This window comes from Meriones unguiculatus, chromosome 11, assembly GCF_030254825.1.
Source record: "Meriones unguiculatus strain TT.TT164.6M chromosome 11, Bangor_MerUng_6.1, whole genome shotgun sequence".
NCBI lineage: Eukaryota > Metazoa > Chordata > Mammalia > Rodentia > Muridae > Meriones > Meriones unguiculatus.
The window spans coordinates 94,796,937-94,823,440 of NC_083359.1; the positions used below are offsets into that span (position 1 = coordinate 94,796,937).

Sequence of the window (26,504 nt, forward strand, 5' to 3'; positions counted from 1 at the left end):
CCTATCAGTGGACTTGGGGAGAGGCATGCGTGAAGAAGGGGATGGGAGGGTGTGATCGGGAGGGGAGGAGGGAGGGGTTTGTGGGAGGCTACAAAGTGAATAAAGTGTAATTAATAAAATAAAATTTAAAAGATAAAACCTGCCATGACACGAAAAAAAAAAAAAAGAAACTCAGGCGAATTGTTGTCATATTGAATGTAAATCATCAGAAGTCTATAGAGTGAATCACACATGTGTAATTTTATTAAGGTTTTTATTTTTTATTGATCATTGCGTTTTTTAAATGGCAGATAATTCAGTTTGCAGGGAAATGACAACACTGTGAAACTGAGATGTGTTTAAATTGAGAAATGTTGAAACCTGTGGAAAGTAAACATAAAATTAAACAAAAGCTTCAAACAATTTCTGGCTTCTGTAAGACACGAGTGTGGTGTACTGGCTACAAGAGAGAAGGTGAGACTTACAGTGGACTTCTCTTTGCATCTGTCTCTCAAAGCTTCCTCACTCAATAGTTCTTAGTCCAAGAACACTGTGAGTACATCCTGTGTTCAGCTGGTGGGTGTCTTGGAAAAGGCATGAAGCTCCTATAGACTGGGACTAAGAGCCATCTCCATCAATTCTGCTTGTTCCATGCTGTTTCTGATTCTCTTAGAAAATCTCAAGCCCCCAAGGACAGTCTGTGACATGGGCCAGGGGTGAACTCCCAGAGGTTGGATTAATGCACTGAGTGCACCAAGATCCTTTACAGAATTCGGCTTTTATGGCACATGACACCAGGGTCACATATAATCCTAGAGTATCTTTATTTGTTCTATAACTTAATAGTATACCTATAAAATAATTACATTATACTTATAGCTTTCTTCATTTATAAACAAGACAAAATTTAAATACAATTTGAGCCATTTGAAGGTAAACTTTATACATACAATAATCCAAGAAGTAGCCCCAGACCACAGCACACCATATTTCTTTCACGGGTATACCCACAATTGGGATCAAAAAAGAGTGCTCCCATATATGTTTTGTGGCTTCCTAGCTTAACTCCTCCTCTACTTGTGTGGGTACTATTGACAAGGCTTGTTTGTGCAGCTGGGTGTGAGACTCTTCTCCTCTCCACTCTGGTTATTACGTCATCACCCTCCATCAAGGACACCCATCTCCTCTCCTTCACAGCTTTTCTGCTGTAGGTTCTGCTCTGGCTCTAGCTTGGGATTTCCTGCTAAAACTGAAAATTGCAGCTCTGACCTCGGCCACCACCCTCTTCACTTTTTACCTCCATCCTTGGGGAGTCCAGCCCTCTAGAGTTCTCCACTTCTCTTTGTTTCTTTCTCCTGATTTCAGGCTGTTCACTCCCATTTCTGAAGCTAATATCCTCTCCAAAGCCACACAGTCTATCCTCAGGGTTTATTGTGTGGCAGAAATAACTGAACTAGAAACCTTGCATTGCAACTCAGGCAAAAGAGTCAGTGGCACACCCACCCCAGCTCATCCCAAGTCTCCTCCTCCAGGTGGCAGGTTAGAAAGCTAGCATGATTGCCAAGCGTCCAGAAGCCTGAGTCTCTAAGCAGCTTATGAGTGGTCTCCCTCACATACTAGAAAACCCACTTTAGCGCAAGAGCATGCCCTCTGAAATTACCATCCAAAGGATTTTAGCACATTCTGATTTCCACCAATGTCTTCTCATTCACATTTGTCAGACTCGGAACTTGTCATTCACAGGGAGGGAGGCCTCTACAGGACAATTGCACAAAGAGATTGAACTTGAGCATACTTTTTGGAGGAAAATAAATTATTTTAATGTCCTCACGTCAAAAGACCATATGACAGAGACTTCAACAACTCATCAGGAAAGTCAACAGGCGATTGAAATGTTTCTTGGCATTTTTAGGGATCTATTCTTTGTGAAGGAATCTATCCTCTGAGTGACAGTTCAACTACATTACTACCCTCTGTATTTGGGTAGTATTTCTGCCTGTGCCACAAAATGTCTCAATATCCGTATATTCTTACATATCTCGTAACAGAAAAAAAAATTTTTTTTGCTTACTGTGATGGCCATGAAAACAGTACCAGGTCCCATGTCACATGTGCCTGTCAAGCTATGCGGCTTCTCAGTGACTCCTCTGTAGACCACCTGTCCCAGTCTGATTTCTACACTATGCCGCCATGCTTTAGTGTCTTCTGTGATGTCATATTACAAGTAAAATCATGATGTGTCCCTCTTCCATGCTCAGTGTGTGGGGGGAAATATAAGGTGTACGGCAGTGAATTGCTGACCTGGCAATATTTCTTCATATAATACCTTTTACACAGACCACTCCCTGCTCTAGCCTATTCAGAATGGTGCTGCATAGCCGGAGTCCAAACACGTGACTTGCTATATGAATAGGTTGATAATACTTTTACCGCTTTTTACATGATAGTTCAATTATAAAACTGACGTTAATAAAGAGACCTTGTGTGTGGGTAACAGATGGCAGTGGGAATAGTATGCGCACCAGAGTTCATCGTGAGTCCACCGATGGGGGCTACGAGGAGCAAGAAAGAAGAGTTGGTGGTGTCTAGAGGTGTGGAGGATCTGGCCTGCTCATCAAAGTCCCCAGGAAAAGTCCGTTTCCTGATCCCCTTAGCTCGCGTTGTCCCGGTGGGATCAGGCTCGTTCGGAGACCCCTCACGGGTGAGCATCTCCTTTACGGATACTGCCCACATCGGCATCACAGCAGCGGCAGAGCAGGGCAGCTCCCCATCAGAAGAACGAATGCCCACACCACAGCGGTCTGGTGGCCAACAGAAGTTTGCGACAGAAGAGTAATGCATCCTTCACCAGGGAAGGGTCGAGCTGGAGTGTAGGACGTGGCCAGGGAAAGGCTGGCTTTCCACGTGCTGGAAATGTCAATCCCGGATCGACAGTGCATTGCCTGAAAAGTCCTGTTTAGTTGCTGGGAGTAGAGTTTTCCTGCATCTTCTGTGTCTGGACCACAGCCTGCATTTGGAGACACAAGTGTGGCCTGGGATGGATCTCGGACGCGTCGACAAAGCTCCACCTGCGGTCCACATTTGTGACGAGGACACTGTTGGCCCTAAGAGACGCATTTGGTGCTGACAGGGACACCGGGCAGAGTGTGAGTGAGCTCGACAGAAGTGACGGTGGTGCGACCCGGGGGGGCGAGGGTGCTCAGGGCTGAGCAGCATCCTGCCCGGGTGAGTTCACTGCTTGTCGGAGTCATTCAGGTTCACGGACATGCACCGGCAGTGCTTCACCTTCTGGATTTTCTTGATTCGGAAAGGGGGGTCGAGACCAGGACATTCGAGCTCCACAATGACGGAGGTGACGCGCTGGGGTTTGCAGAAGGCACAGGACTGGAAGGAGTCCTCCTCCTTCTTCACGTGCCGCGGGATGTAGAAGGAGTTGCACTGGCCGTAGCAGAAGCGGTTGAGGATAGTGCGGCTGCGGCATCCCTCCTCACTCACCGTCTGCCGCAGCGGCTGCGTCTTGCACCAGTCACTCTTGAGGTACTTGCGCTCGGTGACCACGAGCGCCTCCTGGCTGGAGGCCAGCACCTCTTTGATCTGGTGATGCCATCTCTCTGAGTTGTTGCTGCTGCCATCCTTGTAAGGTGAGGGGATGGCGCCCGCAGGCCGGTTCTTCCGGGCTTCGGCTACCTTTACAAGCACAGCCACCAGGAGCAAGGTCAGAGACAGCTTCCACAACATCCTGCAACGAGAAAAGAGTTGGTCGGGGTTACCGTGTGAACGTCCAGCGTTTCCTCTTAGTGTTTAGGGCTGAATACCCAAACATTAAACAGTACAACAGAGGCAGGCGAGACTGCGCTACAGAGTATCCTATAGCAAGTACATTGTTAGCACTATTGGAAGGCCGGTGCTGTGGTCTGAACCAGAAGTGGCCCCTATAGCTCATGCTGTTTGAACACTTAGGTCCCATCCGGTGAGGCCTCAGTGATGGAAATGAGTCACTGAGGAGCAGAGCTGGTGCCATTGCTGTCTCCTCTTTCCTTCCCTGAGGCTGGAGAGCCCACCTGGGGTGCTGCCATAGCACCTGCCCTGAAGAGGCAGGCTGTACCCCTTTTTACACTGTGAGCCAAAATAAGACCTCCCTCCCTGAAGAGATAGCTTATTGGGGCATTTTGTCACAACAAGAAAAAGATCATTTGGTATAGCACTACGTTCAACGATTTCAGAAAATAAATAAATAAAGGCACTAGTGTTGGTGTGGCTCAAAGCCAAGGTACAGTAGCAGCAATAGGAACATACCTAGGCTTCCATGAACATGGCTAGCTCTTCCTTTAAAAGTCATGCAAAAATGCCTGTTGTAGATCAGAGTGTGCGTCACTGTTATGAGTCCAGGCTTTGTACATCATTCTAAAGATGATTCCTTCTGTCATCAAATATGACTGGAGAACGGACCCCAGCGTTACTATCATCGGAGGTTTTGTTAACAGCAGTATATTCCTGTTAGAGTGGTGCTGTCAGACAGCCTCCAGATTCCATGGGAGTCCTTCAGAGTTTGCATGAGGGGGACACCGTACGAGGGAGAACCTGGTAGGAAGCCTTTGTGGGTGGGCCCTTGAAAGAGACCAAGGGATAAACATCCCTTCTTCTCTCTTTTATTTCTGGGCTGCAATGAAACGAGCAGCTTTCTCTGCCTCTCACCCTCATTTCATCTGACCTTCTCCATGGACCCAGCCACATATGGACTGAAACCTTCAAAACTGTGAGCAAAAACAAACCTCTCATCTTTTTCGGTTATCTTAGGTGTTTTGTTTCAGTAAAGGACAAGTGACTAGCAGTGAAAACAGTGGTCACAGGGGATGGGAAGGTGTGAGGAAAATGTACCAATTGTGCTTGGAGAAGGAACAGGAAATAATCCAGGTAATCTTAAGTCTAGGGTAGATTAGTCCCTTAAAATCTGAAAAGGATGGGCAAAGAAGATGGCTCAGAGGGTAAGATGCTTCCTGTGAAGGCACAAAGACCTGTGTTTGGATCTCCAGCAACCATGTAAAGAAAAGCCTGGCATGGAGGCACATACCTCTGATTGCAGGCTGGAAGGCAGGGAGAAGAGGATCCAGGGATAACTGGCTAGCCAGTCTAGCCAATCAGTGAGATCCATTCTCAAAAATAAGGTAGGGAAGAAAAATAAAAATAATAATAATAATTTGTCCTGGTGATAATGCTATCATAAACACAGGCTAATATTAGAGAACTTGGACAACATTGACCAATGGAAGAAACATTAGAGAACTGAGAAAGGATTTGCTTTCTCCCGTTACTATAAAAACATTTGTCCACCACAATTATTAATTTTTAAGTCCAAGTTTCTTTTAAGGGCTTTTCTCACGCTTCCTTGGTTCCACATATGAAGTGTCATGTGAAAATGGCCACACTTCCAGCAGACCCATGGCAAGAGTTGATACTTGGACTCCTTTAGCTTATTGGATCTGTGGAGTGATTTGTGATCTCAACAGCCTCTTAAAAGGAGAGTCTTTTGGTTCTATTTTAATAATTTCCAAGATTATTAACATTCTAAGTAAACAAAACCAAAAGTCTTCGAGTCTCAGCCAGGAGAGATTTATGGTCAGCTTAGGCCTCAGCGCCTAGCCCCAACAACAGTTTATCGCGAACTCTTGGTCAGCTCAAATGGCATGTTTCCCCTTCAGCAGCTTCTCTCTGTTGTCAGGGAGAAGGGAGCTAAAACATGCTCAGATTGATCTGGAGCAGAAATGCTTCGTGTGAACAGCATTCGATGTGGTCGTTAGTAACAGGCATTCTTTGAGCACTTTTAAATGGCATGCAAACGTCTGGCATCGGTCCATGAAAGTGCTGTCTCCCAGGAACCGAGGAAGTGAAGCAAACTTCCAGTTTTTAGGAAAGGGAAAGATACTGATGAAATTTATTCTACTGGGGCCAAGTCTGGATAGCCTCCCCATCCCAGCTCTCTCATACACACATCTCATTTCTCCTTCACGTGTGGCAATAAGAAACTGGCCAAGAACCTGGCATCTCAGCACCGGGACAGATAAACCAGTTGTTTACCTGTCTTGCTACAATGACTATTGGGGAGGTGTCCTTCTTACTTTAGGGGAAGTTGAGCCAGCTGCTGCCACTGACACCAACTCTGCTGGCCCTTCCTCCTGTAAGGGTCACCGGAGGAGAGAAGGCACACATCTCTGTTCAGTTTATCATCCATTACACACACACACACACACACACACACACACACACACATACACGTCAGGAGTCTGACCAGGTCCTGAGGTTAGCATTTCAATGCTGTCCCAAATGTCTTTGCTAGTCAGAGAAGTAGCTGGCGTATAACCACCTCTCAGGAATGCTGCTACGACTGCCAGTAATGACAGCACGAGGATACTTCATTTTACTCTCACATCTTGTGTTTGGCTTGTATCAGAAGAAACTCATAAATAACTCCTGTTGGTTTTATTAACCATCCTCCTGGCCTGACAATGTTGTCAATTTGCAAAGTGTGCCAGGACTATAAATGCTGATGGCCTAAGCAGACTAGGTTGGCCAAAGTTGATGGTATAAAGAGAGAGCTGGTAGTGGAAGTATTTCCCCCAAGTGAACGCCCTTGGACCCAACCTTTGAAGCCAGAGCAGCCTACCACCTAGGCAGCCAAATAAGAAGTCCCTTCTATCAGCTCTTCATTGAAGGGTCAAGACGGAAGACAGGCTCTATGACGGGAAGCTTCTAATTTCTAGAAAACGTGCAGCAGTGCTGAGTCATTACACTTACACACACAAGCAAAGGACAAGGATGAAGTGAAGCTCAGGACCTCACTCTCAGGGTGACCTTGTTGGGTTTTAAACAGCAGGGTAAGGCATAAGTAAGGGTAAGGAGCAGAGGATAGAATGGCCACAGGACATTTTCTGTACCCTAAGAATTCCAGAACACCAGGGAAGGATGATGGAAATCATTTGAGAGAAACTTCTCTGTTCAACAAGGCAGGCTCTAACCAAGCAAAACAATGCAAACCCAAACTCAAACCCGCAGCCATGTTAATCAGCAGGGATTGTTGCTTATGGGTACTCTACAGCCACAGCCTCAACAAACAAAGGTACTTCATCTGTCATTTTGAGTCCTAAACCGAGAAGGAATTGTTTAGCTCCTTGTCTAACTCCCTAGAGACATGTGTGGATGTCCTTGGCTTCCCAGATCATCCTTAGCTTGGGGTAGCTTGTTGCTGAAACCACTTATCCCCCCCCCCCACACACAACTGTAAACTGGGGCAAACTGGGGCCCACAGAGCCAAACCAAACCTGAGGTTCTGTTTTGTATATAAGCTTGGGCTGAAACATGGCCACACCCGCTCATTTACCTTTTGACTGGCTGCTTTTGTGCTGTAAGGACAGAATGAGTAGTGCAGGCGGTGACCATGGTGCCCACAAAGTCAAAAACTATTTACATTTAGATGTGGCCTCTCACAGAGCTTAGGAAGTCCCCGATCAAAGAGCAGCCATGCAACTTAGTTGTTTCCTGTTTTCAAAATTTCTAACTATTCAAAGTTTCAAACAGAGGGGGATAGAAAATACAGCAATTCCTACGTGAGTTGTAAACAGCATTGACATTTCTCTTCTGTGTTTTACAGTCTCAATATTGAAAAACATAATGTGAATGTAGAGAGAGGGAACATTACGGGACCCTCTCTTGGCTCCCTCTGAATGTCCTCACTCAGGCTACCAGCATTCTACGCTTGGTCTGCATCACATACAATTCGCTGCTTATGTTTCATTCATGAGTTTTGCTTGAGCGTGTGCGATAATTCTTTACATAAATAACATCACCCTCTACTTTCCATTTCAGAAATTCGTGCTTGAGGTTTTTACACCCGTGAGCACTCGCAGACATCTGATCATCCCTCTGCTGACTATTATTCATCTTACTGAGAGACTACAGGGACACTTCTGCTTCTCCTCTGTAGCTGATAGCGCTACATCGAACAACTTTAGTGTCTATGTATTTATGCCTGCCAGTTGCAGTTTTGTTCTGCTGTTGTTGTTTTGTTTTGTTTTGTTTTTACAGGAGACACAGAAAAGTGTAAAGGTTGGGTCACAGCCTGCGCTTAGCTTGAGCTGGACTATGTTTCAGGGGTTGTTTTCCAAGTGCTGAGGACAGCATTCTTTCGGCAGGGTAAGTCGTGGGTCCCTGCTGCCGCACATACTTGCCAACACTTGGTGTTACCACACATTGCTTTTGCCCATCTAGGAAAAAATGTGAAAGTACATCTTATGATGAATTTTCATGTCTCTGATTAGAAGGTCACACCAAGTTCAAACACAGTTGTCCTCTGACAACTGCCGCACATACTTGCCAACACTTGGTGTTACCACACATTGCTTTTGCCCATCTAGGAAAAAATGTGAAAGTACATCTTATGATGAATTTTCATGTCTCTGATTAGAAGGTCACACCAAGTTCAAACACAGTTGTCCTCTGACTACAAAGGAGAGACTGCAGTTCATCTGAAGGCAGAGAAGTTGAAATATTGAGAGAGGCAAACTCAGAAGTCCTAACTATAAATCTCTGAACTGTCAGGAAAAGGCTTGGAAGTGGCTAGCAATTTCAAAGCAGAAATATCAAGGCCTCCCCACATGATTCAGGAGTCTGAAGTCCAAATGGATTAATTTACTTTTTCAACTGACACTTTCTGGGCCAAAGTGACCATCATTTCATCCCAGGAAAAAATTCCATTTCATCTGAAAAAAAAAAAAATATAGCATGCTTTTCAAGAAGTTTTTAACAAAAGGAAAAAAAATGATGTATGGTTATGTACTTTGATTTATTGATTTCAAAGGTATCAGTGTTCTTAATCTCTGAGCAAAGTGCTTGGATATATTCAGGATAGGCAATGTGACCCAGAGCCGATATGGAACCAGACTGTTATATTCCGTAAGAAAATGGGCGAGAAAGCTCTGTGGCAGCTGTGACATATACAGGCAGGAGTGCTTTCTGTTTAGAACCAATGCACCCAAATGGGATGGATAGTAATAGACCCCGGGGGCCTTGAGCTTCCCATACACGACCTAACATGGTTCATTGCTGGATTCCTCAGATTTCCCTCTATAAAATGGTGTTAGTTATCATCCTCCTGACCACTTTCCCACTAGAAGGATAATGGATCTGGCATCAAATACTACCCAAGAAGTGAGTTTTATTTGAAAGTAAGAGTAGTGTAGTCCACGAAGGGTTTTGTAACCAGTGTATTGTTCTCTCAGCCACCAGGCAGTTCCTGTTGCTTTTTCTTTAGGTCAGGAGTTTGGGTTGATGCTGGAAAGTCTGGCCTCAGCACAGTGGCTGCATACCCCAGTGCGCTCAACACCCTGCCAGGAAGGTAGTGTCTTCCCAGACTGCCTTTTCCTGGGCACATAGTATAGATTATCCTATATGTGTATCCATAAAAATTAGAGAGGCTTGTCTGAAATGCTTTGAGCAGAACAAAAACATTCTTACTCACACTTACTTCCAGCTGCTTGGCTTTGCTTGCTTTATATCAGTTTTTAGGAGGGACAGCAGCTCATAGTAATGTTTGACAACATAGAAGCCCCCCATTTACTTTCTCCTGACATCATGAGAATATGCATGCACCTACTTTCTCTTTCTATATGTTTTCTATTTCTGTATGTTTTCCTTGATTTCTTTCATTCTTTTCCTGCTTTATCCAACAGGCTGAAGTTCATCCACAAGGACTCATTTATTCACAATCTCATCTTTTTCTCTATCCATGCTTATGATATCAACCATTAGCTCTCTGCTCCTGACTCTCAGATACTATACCTAATTGCCTGCCAAGCATTTCCTGTGTCCCCTAGAATCCTAGTTTTCATATGTCCTCTGACTCTTCAATCATTCCCCATGCATCTGCTGCTCTTCTGACCATTCCTATCTCAGTGAACAACTAAGCTTCTTTTTCAACCAAAATGCCGAGATGGCTAATTCACAACTTCAGAATTTATGAATTCTAAGTTCATAATGAACCCTCCATGTACAATGTTGTGGAAAGTTGGTTGGTCTGAGCCATTAGGCTAGCCCCATCTTTCCGTTAATTGGTTTTGACACGGGCAGTGGTACACCTCTGGGATATTTTTTCCTAGATGAAACAGGACTGCCAGGAGAAATTAGTAATGCAAATTTTTTGGGGGGGATGGTGGTGATACAAGGATTTGATACCTATTGTAATGGCATTAACTGTCAACTTGACCCAGCATGGAATCACTTGAAAGCACAGTCTTAACTGAGCAATCTTTGGCCTGTGGGCATGTCTGTGAGCCATTCTCTTGACTGTTAATTGGTTTAAGAGGGCCCATGTGCCTATGGAGGTAACATTCCCTAAGCACATGGTCCTGGGCTGTTATAAGGAAGATAGTTGGGCATAAGACTGAAAATACCATAGACCAAGCCAGAAGGCATCGCTCTTTCGGTGTTTCAAAATATTGCTTGAGGGCTCCCGCTTCCTTTTAATAGACTGTGGTCTCCAAATAATTATCCAATAAAGTCTTTCCTCCCTTTCATTGCTTTGGAAAAGTTACTTGTCACAGAAACAGAATGAAACCAGAACAATGTCCGAGGCTGAAGAATCCTCCTGGCAGGTATGCATGTGAGAGTATCAGACTTCTGCAGTATAGAATACAACAGGGGGACAGATTCCTGTTTGTATAGATAGACCCATGAATCTAAACAGGTTTGGTTACTGCTGCCCTTCAAATCAGAGATACTCCTGCCTCTGTCTCTCGAGTGCAAGCTTCAATTTTTAAATTACATTGGTTTACTGGAAATTTGAGGTTATCTTCTCACATAATTAATCCATCGACAACACTTTTCCAAGTCTCAGTTGTAGATATCTCTTAGAACCAGGTCCTTGTCTTCTGACCCTGATAATAGTCACCTCACTGACCTCCCTGTGCCCCAGCCTCAGAGTGAGCTCCCATACTTGAAATTTATAACCAGAAACTGACTAAATTGTTCCTTTAAATTTCACCTGTTGAAAGTTTCCCATCATGAAATCAACCTCTTTGGCAGCTTGCAAAGGCCTTCAAGCATCTTTGTCCCTTTCATGTCTCATCCCATGGCATCTTTTCATCTTCTTCTTTTTATGTGAAACCCACAAAACTACATGTTCAACCTTATATAAGTATGCTTGCAGCTTCTAAGCATCTGTAAAGCTATTTCTACTATTTATTTATTTATTATATGCATGATGTATTCCTAGGGTCACTGTTAGTCCCTGGGTGTTATTTGAATATTGTTTTCATTGTGAAATCGTCCATAATTTCTAAATTATCTTTGTTTCCTGTGTTTCCCATTTTTTTTATAATTGCTTAGTTACAGCCAACAGACACAACATACTGTGATTACTGCATGCACATTCTCTCTCCTCTTTGAACGTACATAACTGGAAAACAAGGGTATTTAATCTTTGTTTCCAAAGCCATTTATGATGGGTATAGAGAATGCTTTGGAATATTTATTTATGGGTGATGAACGGCTGGATGAGTGAATGGAATTTACCTCTAGTTTTACAAATGCAGTTTGTTTACTGGGTTTTGGAGTCAGGGTCTCAAACAGCTCCGTCTGGCCTCAGATACTGCTATGCTATTCAGGTTGGCCTTATGCTCCTGATCCTCTTGCCTCCGTCTACCAACGGCAAAGATTGCAGCCATGTGCTACCACACCCCAGCAGATGCAGCTTTTTAAAACTATTTTAAAAACTACATACAGGAGGTTGAAGCTGGGCCAAGTTTTCAGTAAAAATGGTACTTGTTACATGGTCTTTGGCAGATAAGTTAGTACATATCTAACTATCAAATCCAGAAACACGCACTTCTGAATGTCCCTGAAAGTCATCGCCTATGATCAGTAGTCATTGTTTCACTGCTCTCCCTTTCCCCTTCCATTTCAGACCGCTGTCCATTCCTCTTCGGACCACTTACCTCATGTTCTTTGCAACCTCTCCTCTAACCATTACAGCAACTCTGTTTGATATCCCATCTTTAAACAGGCATCATGATTAGTCTCTACAGGTGATCAAGGTGGTATATGCTCAAGGGGATTAAACCTTAAACTGCAATCAGTACACAAACCCACAGGCTCCGTTTCTTGCTCCCCTCCTAAAAGGCTGGATAGGAAAGGAACTTATTTTGAAACAAACAGGTTCTGTTTCCTGCCTCTTTTGGCATTCTCTTCTATCACCGTAACAACAGAACGAGATGGCTTCCATCATGTTTGTTCTCATACTTTCTAGAAATAAGCAGCATACATTCACAAAGCATACATAACAAAAACACCTCTTTACTTGAGGTACCTCTTTACAAAGGTAGGGCACTGGAATGTATAAGTCCATGTTTCATAACTAGTTACTAAGTTCCTAGCACATTTATAATATTTGAGCAAATAATGTTTGTTATTCACTAAAATGATTAATCCTCAGGAAATTTTTAATATTTTAAGCTTTATGGCCATGGAATAAAATGTAAAACATATGCTTACTTTCTTTCACAGAAAAGAATGACAGAATAAAAAAAAACTTACAAGTATAAAACCTTCTAGAAAAGCTAGAGGGAAATAGGTATTTAAGGAGAAAAAAAAGATTATGTAAAATTTTCTTTAAAAGAATATTTTATATGCACTTTTAAAAACGTAGTAATATACATGAGATATCTATAGTATTTAGAGCTCTCTAGAGATACCATGAGGGAGGATGTTAGTCTGAAACACTCAATTTGAGATATTCTTTAAATGACACACTGAAAATTTTAGATGTCTGCTAAAGAGCCAAAGGTTATATTTAGAAATAATGATGTTGGAGAGTCATGCAATAGGGCATGCAGAGATCTATTATTACATTGCATAAATATGAATAGTGCAGTAATAATGCTGGGCAAGAACAATAAGTCACCCTCCATTTCTTTGGTTCATAAAAATTTTATATCCACATATAAATGTTAGGAAATGCGCTCAAGCTCCATTCCTCTCTGATTCATTCACTCGTGTCTCTCAGGCTCTGCAACCTCTCTTTCCTGACAGTTTTTCAAAATACTTAGTTGGCTAATCGGTCTGAAGAGACTGGAAAGCCCTGTATTAAGTAATCTAATTGAAACAAGAAGTCTGGTTTGGTTGGTGTTGCTTCTCAGGCACTGTGCCTCCTTCAAGTCAGCTGCTATTGACAACTGATGCTGAACTCAGACAAATTGGAGGGCAAATCCAAGGCTCTGGACCAAAGAAAACAAACATAATCAGAGACAACCAGGAGGCTGAAACATGCCAATGGAGATGGAACTATGGAAAAACTGAAGAAAAAAAAAGTGTTGAAAACATATTAAAAATGAATACCAAGAGAAAAATCACTCTCCACTTACACACCCTCAATAGGTGGCACTTTTGTTAAAGATGTATGCATTAACTGATCCACTTGTTCAACAGGCATGCTCTGTGCACCTCCAGGAAGCTCCAATGGACAGTTCCAAACCCATGATTACACAGAAGAGATTACACATGAAGAGAATTGTTAGCATCCTAGAGGAAGAAAAAAGTTATAGCAATCTTGAAAATAAGAGAATATGTAGTTATGTTTTTGAAAAGAGCCATGAAATCAAAACTACTGGCCCTAGCCAAGAGTCTATGGAGAGAGAATTTTTTTTAAGAAAGTTGTGTTTTAATAGATCCAAGAATAAGGGAGAGGAGAAAATGTAGATTATTTGCATCAGTCAGTGGATCAGTTGACCTTATTCAATTAAATGTCTCTATGCAGTGGGAAAGAAAATGCCAGCAGAAATTGATTGCACAAAGCAGAGCTGTAGTTCTTTCTGACTGTGTGGGGGTGGAAAGAAGACTTGACTGTAATGCAGATGAGAACTGGGATGAGGACGTGGTTAGAACTCTGGAACAAATAGGCTTTCAGTGCAGTGCAGAAAGGACATCCAGCAAGGTGACCTTGCAAAAGCAGGAAGAACAAAGGCTGTCAGAAGTTAGGTGAGACAGCATCTGAAAAGGCTTCCCTCCCTGGTAAGCCCAGGAAGCTCCAATGGACAGTTCCAAACCCATGATTACACAGACGAACCTGGTTAAATCCAGTAGGTCCTAAAGCAAATCAGAGACATGAATGGAAAAGAGGTGTCTAGGGAAGTATGGGGTGTGACAGGATGGGAGGGAGATGAAAGATGGGCTGAGAGTAATTTAGAATGCATTGCATGCATGCATGAAATTGTTAAAGAACAAATCTAATTAATGAAAGATAAGTCTCTGCTGGATGGATGGGTTTGGGTCCAGGATGATGGATGGGTTCCAGGGAAGGCAAATGTGAGTGGGAGCAAGATTGTAACACTCTTTCAGACATTTAAGAAACTAAGTAGACCATTAAGAAGGTTAAAGGGTTTTTTTTTGTTTGTTTATTTGTTTGATGCTAAGGATTAAACCCAGAGCCATGTACATGCTACATTCTATCACTTAGATACACTCCCAACCTTCTTTCACCCAGTAGTGTTATTGAGTTATATATAGTTCATATATCATACTCTTGACTCATTTCAGCACTTCACCTCCAGTCCCAGGCAATCAGTTTTCCACTTCCTGTCTCTATATAGTTACCATTTCTGGACATATTAAACTATTAATTTTTCATCTCTAGGAAGATGAATTAGCTGCACAAGCAGGAAGGCATGAGCCCTCCTTACCAGCACCCATGTTAAAAGCTTGGCACGGTGGCACATGTTTTTGTAAAAACATTTGCACTGGGAAGGCAGAGATGGGCAGATTCCCAGGGCTTTCTCGCCATAGAATCAGCTTACTTGGTGAGCTCCAATAAGAGGCTCTTATCTCAAAAAATCAAAGAGGAGGGCTGAGAAATGACACCCAAAGTTGACTTCTTCCTTTCACATGCACCCACAGCTGCACAACATATATGTTCACACACAAGAACATGCACATGCTTATGCACATAAACACCTACACAGTCTTCTTTTTATTTTCATTTTATAGGCTCTGTAACATAATGGAAATTGTAGACTGAGTTACCTTGAAGCCATGGACAAAATGAATCAAATACCAAGCTGGTTCATGGCCTTGATTGATGTTCACTCTACTTTTTCTTAGGTCTCCCCAGTGATCTACCTTCTCCTAGCATATCTGACTCACTGCTTCTCTCTGGTAGAAAAGCTCCATCAGAGTAGAGACCATGTCTACCATATCCCTGTAACTTAGTACATGTCTCACCACATAAAAGATGGTCAATGAATAGTTATTGAACAAATGAATGGAGATCAATATTTTTGACAAATTACAGATGTTTCATTTGCTAGTATTCAAACATTCAGACTATAAGTGATATTTGAGAAGGGGAAAGTCTGGGAGGATAAAGGCATCATTCTTTTGCTTTTTACTTGGGAAATAAAGCAAATTTAAGTGTACCATTCATGCAGCAAATATTTACTGAATGCACATGTGCTTGTGATGTTTGGTGTCCATTCTGCATTTTATAACTCTGTTTAGATCTTTGCTTAGATCAGCATAATTATAAATAATGTAAACAAAATGGACTTCCACTGAACTTTTGAAGTATTTGCAGAGAATGTTTCTTGTTAACATCAAACAGAACCACTTCTACCTTAAGCCAAGCTTATCAAATATTTTCTAACATATTGTTTCCAAGTAATACTGGCACGTCTTTCTCAAGAGCAAATTGCACAATATTTGTTATTGGTATGCAATACAATTCAATAAAGACTCTTCCGTTCTTTAAATGTTGCTATGAACCAGAGAACTTACTAGAGATGCAGATCCTGGATGCATACACTGGGAGGAATGTTGATACCCATGATCTGAGTTAGAACCTGAGAACTGGCATTTTTAATATGCATTTCTACTCTAAATCGCAGTCAAGATTATTTATCTAAACTGTAATTATCTGGGCTCTGGTCCACTGGCAAGGGTAAACTTCATCAATTATGTCTTCATTAATAAAGATCAGAAACAAAAGAGTAGGCATTCAGAGCAAGAAGGGGTACCATTAATGGAAAATGAGATCTAACAGCTCTTCAAGAAGGATGCCTGTGTTCAAAGCATTTTTTTCTTTCTTTTTGTTTTTTTTTAGTGAATGATGGTGCAGAGATGTGAGAGAGATGATCCCTTTCATGATGGCTATAGAAGTACTGGCAACGTGGAGTTAGAACCCAAGAACCACTCATAAGTGATTATTAGACATATAATATAGGATAAACATATGAATATCTGTACTCTTACAGAAGCTTAACAACAAGGAAGATCCTAGGGAAGATACTAATCCTCATTCAGAAGGGCAAATGCTATATATACATCAGAAGCAGGAGAACACAGGGAACAGGACAGGAGCCTACCACAGATGGCCTCTGAAAGACTCTACTGATAGAGATATCAAAGCAAAGACAGAGACTCAGCCAAAGTTTGGGCAGAGTACATGGAATTTTATGAAAAAATGAGGAAATAGAAAGACCTGGAGAAGACGGGAACTCCAAAAAGAGACCAACAGAGCTAAAAACAACAATAACAACAAAAACTGAGCCCTGGGGGCCCTGAAGAGTATGATACCCTAACAAAGGACTGTGCATGGGGAGGACCCGGCTCAAATATAGCCTATAGACTCAGTCTCCAAGTGGGTTCCCTAGTAAGGGGAACACTTGAAGTTCAGTGGCTTCTCTATACCATATGTATTTTTTAGAGATGGATCTTCTATGTTGCTCAAGCTGTCTTGAATTCCATGGCTCAGGGCCTCAGCCTCCCAAGCAGTTGCAGTACGCAATAGCATGTAATGGGGCAAAGTGGCTAATGTTATGTTATATGAACTTCATTTCAATTAAAATAATTAGTAGAAGAATGAACAAACTGTGAGAATTTCAAACAAGTACCATAAAATGATGTGAGTGCTAAAATTTCATTTGTGGAAGTACAAGGACTGCTTCAGAGTACTAAACTGTATCTCTGAGAAGATGTGAATGTGAAGGGTTTTGAGTGGAAGTGTTACTGTATGTGATTCAAGTTCACTTGCTTCATTGCTTGAAAACTTAGCCTTTCCCCCATCATTTTATTTTGGTAACAAGACCTCAAGTTCAAACATAAGTAAATATGAACAGTTATTCAGAAATATATAACATATATTATCTATATGTAATATAATAATATATAATATATATTCTATCTATCAACACATGTTTAAAGTAATTGTTCTAAATTGGTTGGTGCTAACTTTTACATATACTGCTAACGCTGCTATGAACACTGTGTAATTAATTTTAGGTAATCACACTGCCCTGGCTTTATCATAAATATTTTCCAAGCTAATTTTAGATATGTTGGCATCAAACAGAATGCTTTCCTGTTATGTAAATTAAAAAAATGTATTTTTAAAAAAAGCAGTAATTTGAGTAGATAACTTAGTCACAGGCTATTATAATAGCTCTGTAAGTTGTGACTGAAATTTTCATCTGTTTTCCTAATACTGGAGCCCTTTCCCTGAATTTCACAATTACTTTTTAATCTTGATCAGAGTTTCTTAAATTATGGTAATTAGAAATGCATGTTTTGTAGCTAGCCTTCTTACCATCCCCAACATCCCATAAACATGCAGAATCAGAGACTGTAGAGATGGGAGACGTGAGGCCTAGCACTCTGTGTTTGAGCAAGCCTTACAAATCATTACACAATCATCTGTGACAAAGCTTTTAGGAAAGAACTTGACTTATAACAATGTTAGTAATTAGATGAAATTTCTAAAGCTCCTTGCTAACTGCAATTCATTAAGATGCCCCAAACTTGTGATTATTTTTTTAACTAATCTAGCAATCTGGCCTTCTGTTCATTTTAATCACTGTACATAAAGAGATATCGTAGGAATGATTTTTGTATGAAATTTCATGAAAAACCCACATTAGTGGCTCAGCTTACTTATAGAATTTTGCTATTCCTTTCTCTTGCTATCCCATCAAAAGCCACTGGTGAAATTATTGGCTGGAATCTCATCTGTATCAGAAGCTTCTGATTCAGTATTTTCACCTTCAGGAGACACTTACCATGAACTTTCTATGTACCAGGCCCTGTTGAAGGCACTGGACAACAATCAAGTAGACAATATTAGCCCAGTTCCTTTTCACTTCTAGATAGATAGCTCAGAATAGTATTGGCTTGTCACCCACCATTCCCTTCAGTTCCCTAATATCTCAGAAACACTTTGATTGCCTTGAAAGTTCTATAAGCAGCCCTCTTAGTATTTCCTCTCATTTGCTCATTTCCTTTCTCTCTCTGGGAGGGCACTTTTAAGACTCCATGAGGTTGGGACATATGAGTTAAACAGCACAAAGTCTTAACACAAGTACCAGCATTTAAAGTAGAAGGGATTGGGGTCATTGCAAAATATTGTAAATGTTGGGACTAACAATTTGGTTTTGTGGGTTTTCTTCCTGAGGCTGTGTTCCAGAGAGGGCAATAAAGGGTAAAACTCATTAGAGCATCATTATCTTTTGTCTAAAGGAAACAATGTGTGGTTTTTTGGGCAGCCCACTTGGTGTTTGCATTGGCCCTGGAAACCTTTCAAACCAACTATATTGTTTGAACAATCTCCCCTCTTGAACATGAAAAGAGCCACCAGTGAACCACAGAGTTGATGCTAAATTACTAGGTGATGACTCCTTTGCCTCCTAAAGGTTTCTAGATCTCAGTCATTGAAATCATGGATCTTCCGTCTAAAGAGAAAGATCGCTCCCTCTGGGGAGACCTCCCATGCAGTCTCCCCTCTTCTGTGCTTCTGTGCTTCTGTGTTTTCTAAGAAGTTTGCTTTTTATTCATTGTCACTGGGTTCTCTCCAACTCCAACTCCTATTCTACTGTGAGTGGTGTGTGTGTGTGTGTGTGTGTGTGTGTGTGTGTGTGTGTGTGTGTGTGTACACATGCACACGTGCACATGCTCAAGTGTGAAGGCCACAGGTCATAGTCTGGTGACTTTCTCAATCCCTTTCTACCATATGTTTGAGCCAAGTTCTCCCAATAGGCCTGGAGATCACTGCTTTCGCTGGGATGTGCACCCAGGATGACAGGCATCACCAAACCTGGCTTGTTATGTGAATGATGGGGAACCCAAGCTCATGGCATCACGCTTGAGTGGCAATCACCTTATACCATCTGAGATATCTCCTGATTGATAAATTTCAGTTGTTTGGCAACTGCAAAGTATTCCCAGATCAAAACTGCAAACTTGAATTTGAGCAGAAATTTGACACATTAACAGTTTTTATGAGGGAAGCCCACTGGGCTTGATCCAAAGGTGATCTTAGATGTATGTTGAGGGCATCGTTGTTGCTGCCTATGCTTGCTTACCTTTCTTGGGAACTTTATCATACTTTTTAATAAAGATGTTATCACAGGAACCTTTGTGAGGAAACCATAGGCTATATCTGGGGCTGCCTGGGAAAACTTCACTCATAGGGACGTTACTAATATAACATCCTATACCTTATCTCTCTAGAGTAACTCCATCTAATCTGCTGATTCTTGAATTGTGATCTCTTGTTGAGATTTGAGCACCAAAAGCAGAAGCTATCTTCTGGTTTATAGTGTCCCTTAATTGTGATAAAGTAGTAAGGTTTTAGTATTAGAAAAGTATAGTTCAAAAAGGCATCATAAATTAATTAGCTTCCATTCTGAGGCTAATGTGTGATAGCTCACTTTTGTTGTAGTAGTATCAATGGTACAGTATGATCCATCCACACAAAATAAATCAAAAGCTGGTGGTTGTGTAGAGCTTGAGGCTTCAACTTCCTTGGGTTGATCTCTGTTTATACCAACACTTATTGTGAATGAAAACTCGATTAGATTTTAAGTCTCTGAACCAAGATTTCCTGTTCTCCAAACTGAGGAAAGGTGTAGGACATGTGAATATCATTGTTATAAGGAGCACACACACACACACACACACACACACACACACACACTACGCATATACACACACAAGCACATACACATATGCTCATGCACACACTGTAGTGATATGAATAATGGAACCCCCCCATAGGTTCATATATTTTAATGGTTAGTCATCAGGAAATGGCACTATTTGAAAGGATTATAAGGATTAGGAAATGCAGCCTTGTTGGAAGAAGTGTGTCACTGGGAGTGAAATAACACACATACCTATACCCAATACACACACATGCATATACACAAGCACATACACACACACACAATCCAGAATGAGGAGTTTCTCAAAAAGTAGTTGTCAGACGAACTAATTCTCATTTTCCAGATGTATTTAGAGATAGCATTCAAACTAAGATTTCCTCTGACAAAAATTTCTTACCTTTTCTAGATTTATCAGTTACTTTCTGTTACCTTTTTTATAGTTGAACAGTATACCTTTCCAATGGCCTCATTTTAAGTACTACATGTAAGACTTAAGAGACTATATAGTATAACATTTTAAGGGAAAACAATATTAGGTGACTTCCTTAATCACCCTACTCCCACTGTTTCACCCACAGTTCTCTAGTGAAACACGAACTCTCAGTGAACCCAGACCTCAACAAAATGGTAGAGTTATTTGGGTAGTGAGGCCCAGATGGTCTCCTGCCCCCACTTCCTCGAGGCTTGAATTATAGGTATAAGCTTCAGCCCCTGACATTTCACTCTAGTGCAAGTGATCCTCATTCTTGCACAGGAAATGCTTGAAAACTGGCTCTTGTTGGCTTTCTAAGTCCTTAGCTGAAGAAGTTGTGTTCTAGAGTTGGGATAGGCCCCTCAGCATCTTCTCCATTCTATTTTCAACACAATTATCTAAAGGGAAGATACAGTGAGGCCAATAATGGCCTTGCCCTTAACTCTGTGTCCACAGAATTGTTACAGCTGAATGAGATGTTGGGACACTGGGGATATGGGGCAAGCAGCTTACAGATATGTTGCTCTGAGGAGCAGGCATTAACACACCTGTCTACATGCATTCTTTCTCCCATCAAGTTCTAAAAAGCATGACTTTAATATGTGTAACTTTTTAATGGTATATGTTATATTAAGTTTGTTGTTCCCCTTTTTCCATTACTCATTTTAAATAATATTTTATTTTTTTCTTTAAAAATGTTTATTGATTATTTTTTAAAATTTTTCTTTAATTTTTTTTCTTCAAAATTTATTCATTATATATCCTGATTGAAGTCCCCTCCCTCAACTCCCCCAAGTCCCACCCTCCTTTCCTCTTCCCCCTTCCCAGGGCATGGAGAAAGAGGATACAGGATTATTTTACTGAGCAAAAGAAGTCCTTTGGTTGGGGAGGGTGCAAGTTTAACCAAGCACCCACAATCTGGTTTCCTATCCTATCCTTTGAATATCTGGATATTCAAAGTGATAGAATAAGTTACGCTACCAAAATGAGCTCTCAAGGCTGCAGCGCCTGAGGAAAATTTTGCTTTTGACCCAATCTGTCCACTTTGATCTTCTGGTCATATCTCTCCTTTGCTGCTCTAAATTACAAAGTCTTTGTCCTTTGTGGGTGTGTCGATTGTCCACACACTAAGATGTCAGTATGCTCCCTCGATCCCCTGCTTTCTCAGTTTTATACAGTTTTTAATATGAAATTAAAAAATGCAACAAGTATCCCAAAGGGTAATGAAATATCAGGTCTCAGTGACATTTTCTGGAATATCATCTATTTGCTGAGCAGTGCAGCTCTGAGGCGTCTTCTGTTGGGTTGAAAGTGACCAGTTCTTTCTACTCTTAGGGTGAATGATCCTTAAGATCCACTGCTGATTACTTGTGTTTTTGTATATTTTACATTTGATGTGTTTTGACAATGTCTGTGCAGCTTGTACAGTGTTTTTTCTTGGTAAGCCTCCTTGGAGCAAAGCCTATCATGTCGTCTCTTACTTCAGCCGTGCCTCTGCCATGATGCTCCTACAACAGCCCAGACTGAGGCAGATTAGACTCTTATATCAGACCCAAAATGAAGACAGAATGTTCACATGCCCAGATCACGGTACAAAAATAATAATAATAATATAAAAAGCCAAGATAGTGAGTTCCCCACAAACCCACTAGTTCTATCAGAATCACTTAAGTGAACACAAAGATACAGAATTTTAAAAGAATAACCATAAACTTCATTAAAGAATTTGTGTCAAAAATAACAACAAATAAAAAAGAATTGAAAATTGAACAGAAATGCTGAAATAAAGAGAACAAGATAGAGAAAATTAAAGTAAATCTGGAACAGGGTTTCTCGCCCTGCCATTGCCTTGTGCAATTCTCCAGGCTAGGTCCTATCTTGACTCAAGTAAATTTAGTTCTTTAACATGAAGGGCCAGATAGGCAGCTTTATCTTGGGAAAACAGATTTGGCTCATTGGCAATTAGAGAGAGAGAGAGAGACCATAAGGTTGATGGTAAATAAATTTTTACTGTCTTCTGGCTGTTTTCTTGGGAGGACACTAAAAAGGAGCCAGTCACGATAACTTACAGTGCATTTATGAAATAATTGTAGAGAAATCTTTAGAGGTCTTTGCAGAAAGTCACTGTTGTCACTTCCAATCTAAAGGAACCTTCATGCTATCAGTGCCTTTTATGTAATGTTTGTCTTCACCCAGGAGAAAACATTGACTTAGACATTTTCAACTTTTAGTGTAATTTTTTTTGATATTTACTTCCACCAAAGCCCATTTGATCCGACAAAATGCAATACAATTGTGTGACCTACTGTCTTCACTCACTTGGTGATTATTTCTGAGAGAGAACACTTCATCGATGGCAGAGCTATCAGTATAGATGTCCTTGTGATTTTCAAGGGAGCAAGAGCCAGGATCAAAGAACAAAGCTACAATGTCAAATCAAAGACTTTTCTTCGCAACCTTTGAAAGGCTTTAGAAAAAAGCTCAATGGCTCAGAGAAGGAGTGAAGACATAGGGGAGGAGAAGAAGAAGACGACGATGATGAAGAGGACGGATGGAAGGAAGGAAAGGGAAGAGCAGAAGAAGAGGAAATAGTGTACTTTCGAGGAGGCGATTCATGCATTAATGATATAAAACAACTACGAAGTGGCAAACACTGAAAGATTTCTACCCTCTCCTGACGTTTAAGCCCAATAGTATAGCTGTCATATAATCCATTTCTACCACCATTCTAGAAAACACATCTCACCTCGAGGCACTAGTGATATTTTTAGGATTGGATAACTCTATGATGAAGATGAGATTTCTCTACTTATTCTAGACTGTTCAGCAGTATCTTTGGCTTCTGTGCACTATTATACTGTGTCACGGCTAAGATGTGACACCAAAACTCCTCCCTTGAGAAAGACACTGAACCATATATTAAAAGAAAACTCCGTACTAGCACCCAAGGAGCATTTTTTTCTGGCACTGAGAGCTGACCAGTGATCTTTCACTATGTTTAGTGTGAGGACCTATTTATTCAGTAACTGACAGCCTTTCACATCTTTTTAAATTTGTAGTCACATGTAGGGTTGTAATGAAAAATCATACACACAGATCATTTCAATTCATACAGTTTCACCTTTAATAAAAATGTCTACAAGAGAAGTGGCTGGGTCAAAGGGTGTGTGTGTTTGTCACTTTGATAGGTAGCAACACTTGGACTTTTGCCAATCTCATAGGTGAAGGATGGTGTTTCACAGTTCTTTTGATTTCCATTGCTATTGTACTTTTGCTTTCCATTACTATGTGGGCAGAATAAGTAGCTTCTCTTTTATTTGAGATGTGGCTATGGGTTTCTTCTTTATGAAACATCCATTTATAATTAAATTTTCAGTCTTTTACGTATTATGCTCTTTAAATATGGCATGAATTACATTTTTCTTTTTTCTTTTTTTGCATGTGTGCATGGAATTCATGGACACGTCTGTGTGTAGGTGCATGTGTGTCTAAGTTAGATACTCATTCATGCAAGCCAAGCCCACAGTCTGATATGATGTATCTTCATTGATTGCTTTCTACATTATCCATTGGAGCAAGGCCTCTCAGTTGAACCCAGACTTGCAAGTTTTACTAGGTTAACTAGCCAGCTTGTCCCAGAGGGATCCCTTATTTCTGTCTCCTGAAAACTAGGGTTGCAAGTGGGCCATTCTACATACCTGACATTTACATAGTGTTGGGAATCTGATCTGGTCCTCATGTTTACACAGAAAGTGTTTAACGCAGCCTACAAAATCTCCTCAGCCTACAAATCATTTTTTTCTTTCTTTCTTTCTTTCTTTCTTTCTTTCTTTCTTTCTTTCTTTCTTTCCTTCTTTCCTTCTTTCTTTCTTTCTTTCTGAAATCTAGTTCACATTTGCTTTTTGGTGTACTTATGGAACACACACAAAAAAATCCAGAAAAAGCATAGGTACACATGAGAATGTAAGAAATTGTGTCTAGGGTTATAGATTGTATGACCCACATGAGAATATAAGAAATTTTGCCTAGTGTTATAGATTGTATGACCAGTAGTATTGGAATACATCAAAAGTCATATGTAAAATAGAGTGGCTCATATAATGCCCAAATACTTTCCCATAGATCCAAATTTTAGCTAAAAATAAAGTGTCAAAAGAAACTACAAAAGAAACATTTCTTTAATCACCTGTTTGTTGGAAAGGCCTTTTCCACTGTCACACACACATTTACACACAGGCCATATAATTTTGAGATGCATTTACTTCTAGATGATCCTTTCTTTGTACCATTGTTCCTCTTTCACCACCGGTTTGTTTGTTTGCTTGTTTATTTGTTTTTCCAGACTGTGTTTCTCTGCTTAGCTCTGGCTGTCCTGGAACTCACTCTGTAGAACAGGCTAGCCTCGAAGACCCAGAGATCCACTTGCCTCTGCCTCTCAAACACTATTCTTTTCTGAGCTAATTTCAGGCCCCAAATAGACACATCAGCACAGCCTCAGCCAGGTCAGCATGAGTCCCCAATGACCTGAAAGGCATGCTAATGAAGCAACGGATTCATCAACTAGACTAAGAATCACTCGGAAGTATGGAGAGCCCATAAGCTCAGGGGGTCAGAAGGTCCTGGTCTCATTTCCTGTCTCAGCTGCAAGAAATACTATGCTCTTAGTGAATTTTTTTACATGGTTACTCTGAGTCTGATGTCTCTGGAACTTTATCCACACTGCAGACATAGGCTTTGAATGTCAGGGACTCATTCCCTTACTCTCTGTTCTTTTTTTTTTTTTTAATATAATATTCTGGTCAAACTTCTGCATACTTGCCAAGTACATACCTGGCAGGAAGTGTTGCCATGATCTTTCATGTCAAGATTGTGTTCACGTGTGTCCATATTGTGGTCTGTGGGTCCCCTCTGTCCTAGGACACCCAAGACTAACACAAAATCATAAACTCACTTAAACCTTTATGAAATATTTTTTTCCAGTATTTTTGTCACTTGGTTGCACGGCTTCTGAATGTGAATTTTTAGAAAACAGACAAGATTGTCCTACAATTTCGAAAGCTTAGACAAAGCTGGAACTCAGCTGGACTGATGCTAACTCTCCATTTAGAAATGTGTTGTGGTTTTGATATTTAAAGCCTATGAGTTAAAGGCACGGTGTTCAGCATGTGGCCTTGTTGGGACTTAACAGAACATTTAGGAGATGGGGCATAGACTGAGGAAGTCAGGTCACTGGGACCATGTCCTTAAAAGAAATGCTGGGATACTAAGCCCTTCTCTTTCCCCCTTCCAAGTCACCATACTTTCCTTGCTATGATGGTCTGTCTCACCACAAGCCCAAACAGGACCAAGTGAACATGGACTTAAAATTCTGGAACTGTGAGTAAAGGTCAAGCCTTTTCTTCTTCCAAGTTGCTTATGTCATGCATTTGCTACAGTGTTGTTAAGCTAATGCAAGATCTGTTGTGAGGGGGCCTGGAGTTCTTTTCTTCTCTCTGGAACCTTTCCTCTGGAGAGAGAGCTGCATACACGGAAGTGATTTTTAAGACTCAACTGGCTTTAAGCCTGGGACCAAGCAGGAGGTTTTTAGAATGAGTAGAAATAGCAAGACTTTGTTTCTAAATGCTACTACTTGCAGTTCCTGTTTCTGCCCTAGCTAATGACTCTGCATTTGCTAACTGAACGCATCACAGATAGAGTATGTTTGGGTTCTCTGAGTTAGAAGTCAGGCATGGGCATCGCTTGTCAATACAAGATGTCCAGCAGAGCTGTGTATTTCCAAGGGAATGCATTTCCTCCCCTTTCTAGCTTCTAAGGACTACTCACTCTGTTTGCTCTTGATCCTCTCGCTCCATTTTCCAAGCCAAGAACAGTGAAAAAAAATCTTCTACCCATTCTTTGATTTTAATTATCTTTAATTTTAATTACAATTTCTGGGCTCTCTCTCTCTCTCATTTGTATTTGTTCTCACTCTGTACATTAGGTTACCCTCAAATTGTTAATCTTGCTGTCTCTACCATTCAAAAGCTGAGATTCCAGGAATGCACTACTCTGTCCAGCTCTAGTGTTTTGTTTTGTTTTTTTTA

At 41.0% G+C, this 26,504-nt stretch overlaps 1 protein-coding gene across 3 annotated transcripts in view; it reads right to left on the bottom strand.

The window, feature by feature from the left end:
- Positions 1-236: 236 nt before the first annotated feature.
- The window catches only part of Grem2 (gremlin 2, DAN family BMP antagonist), a 90,094-nt gene continuing 63,826 nt past the window's right edge, over positions 237-26,504 (bottom strand). For all 3 annotated transcript variants that reach the window (XM_021652056.2, XM_060364728.1, XM_060364726.1), the window contains exon 2: positions 237-3,718. In XM_021652056.2, coding sequence (XP_021507731.1) covers positions 3,211-3,717 — 507 coding nt within the window. In that variant the 5' untranslated portion in view covers position 3,718 and the 3' untranslated portion in view covers positions 237-3,210. The remainder of the gene's footprint in view (positions 3,719-26,504) is intronic.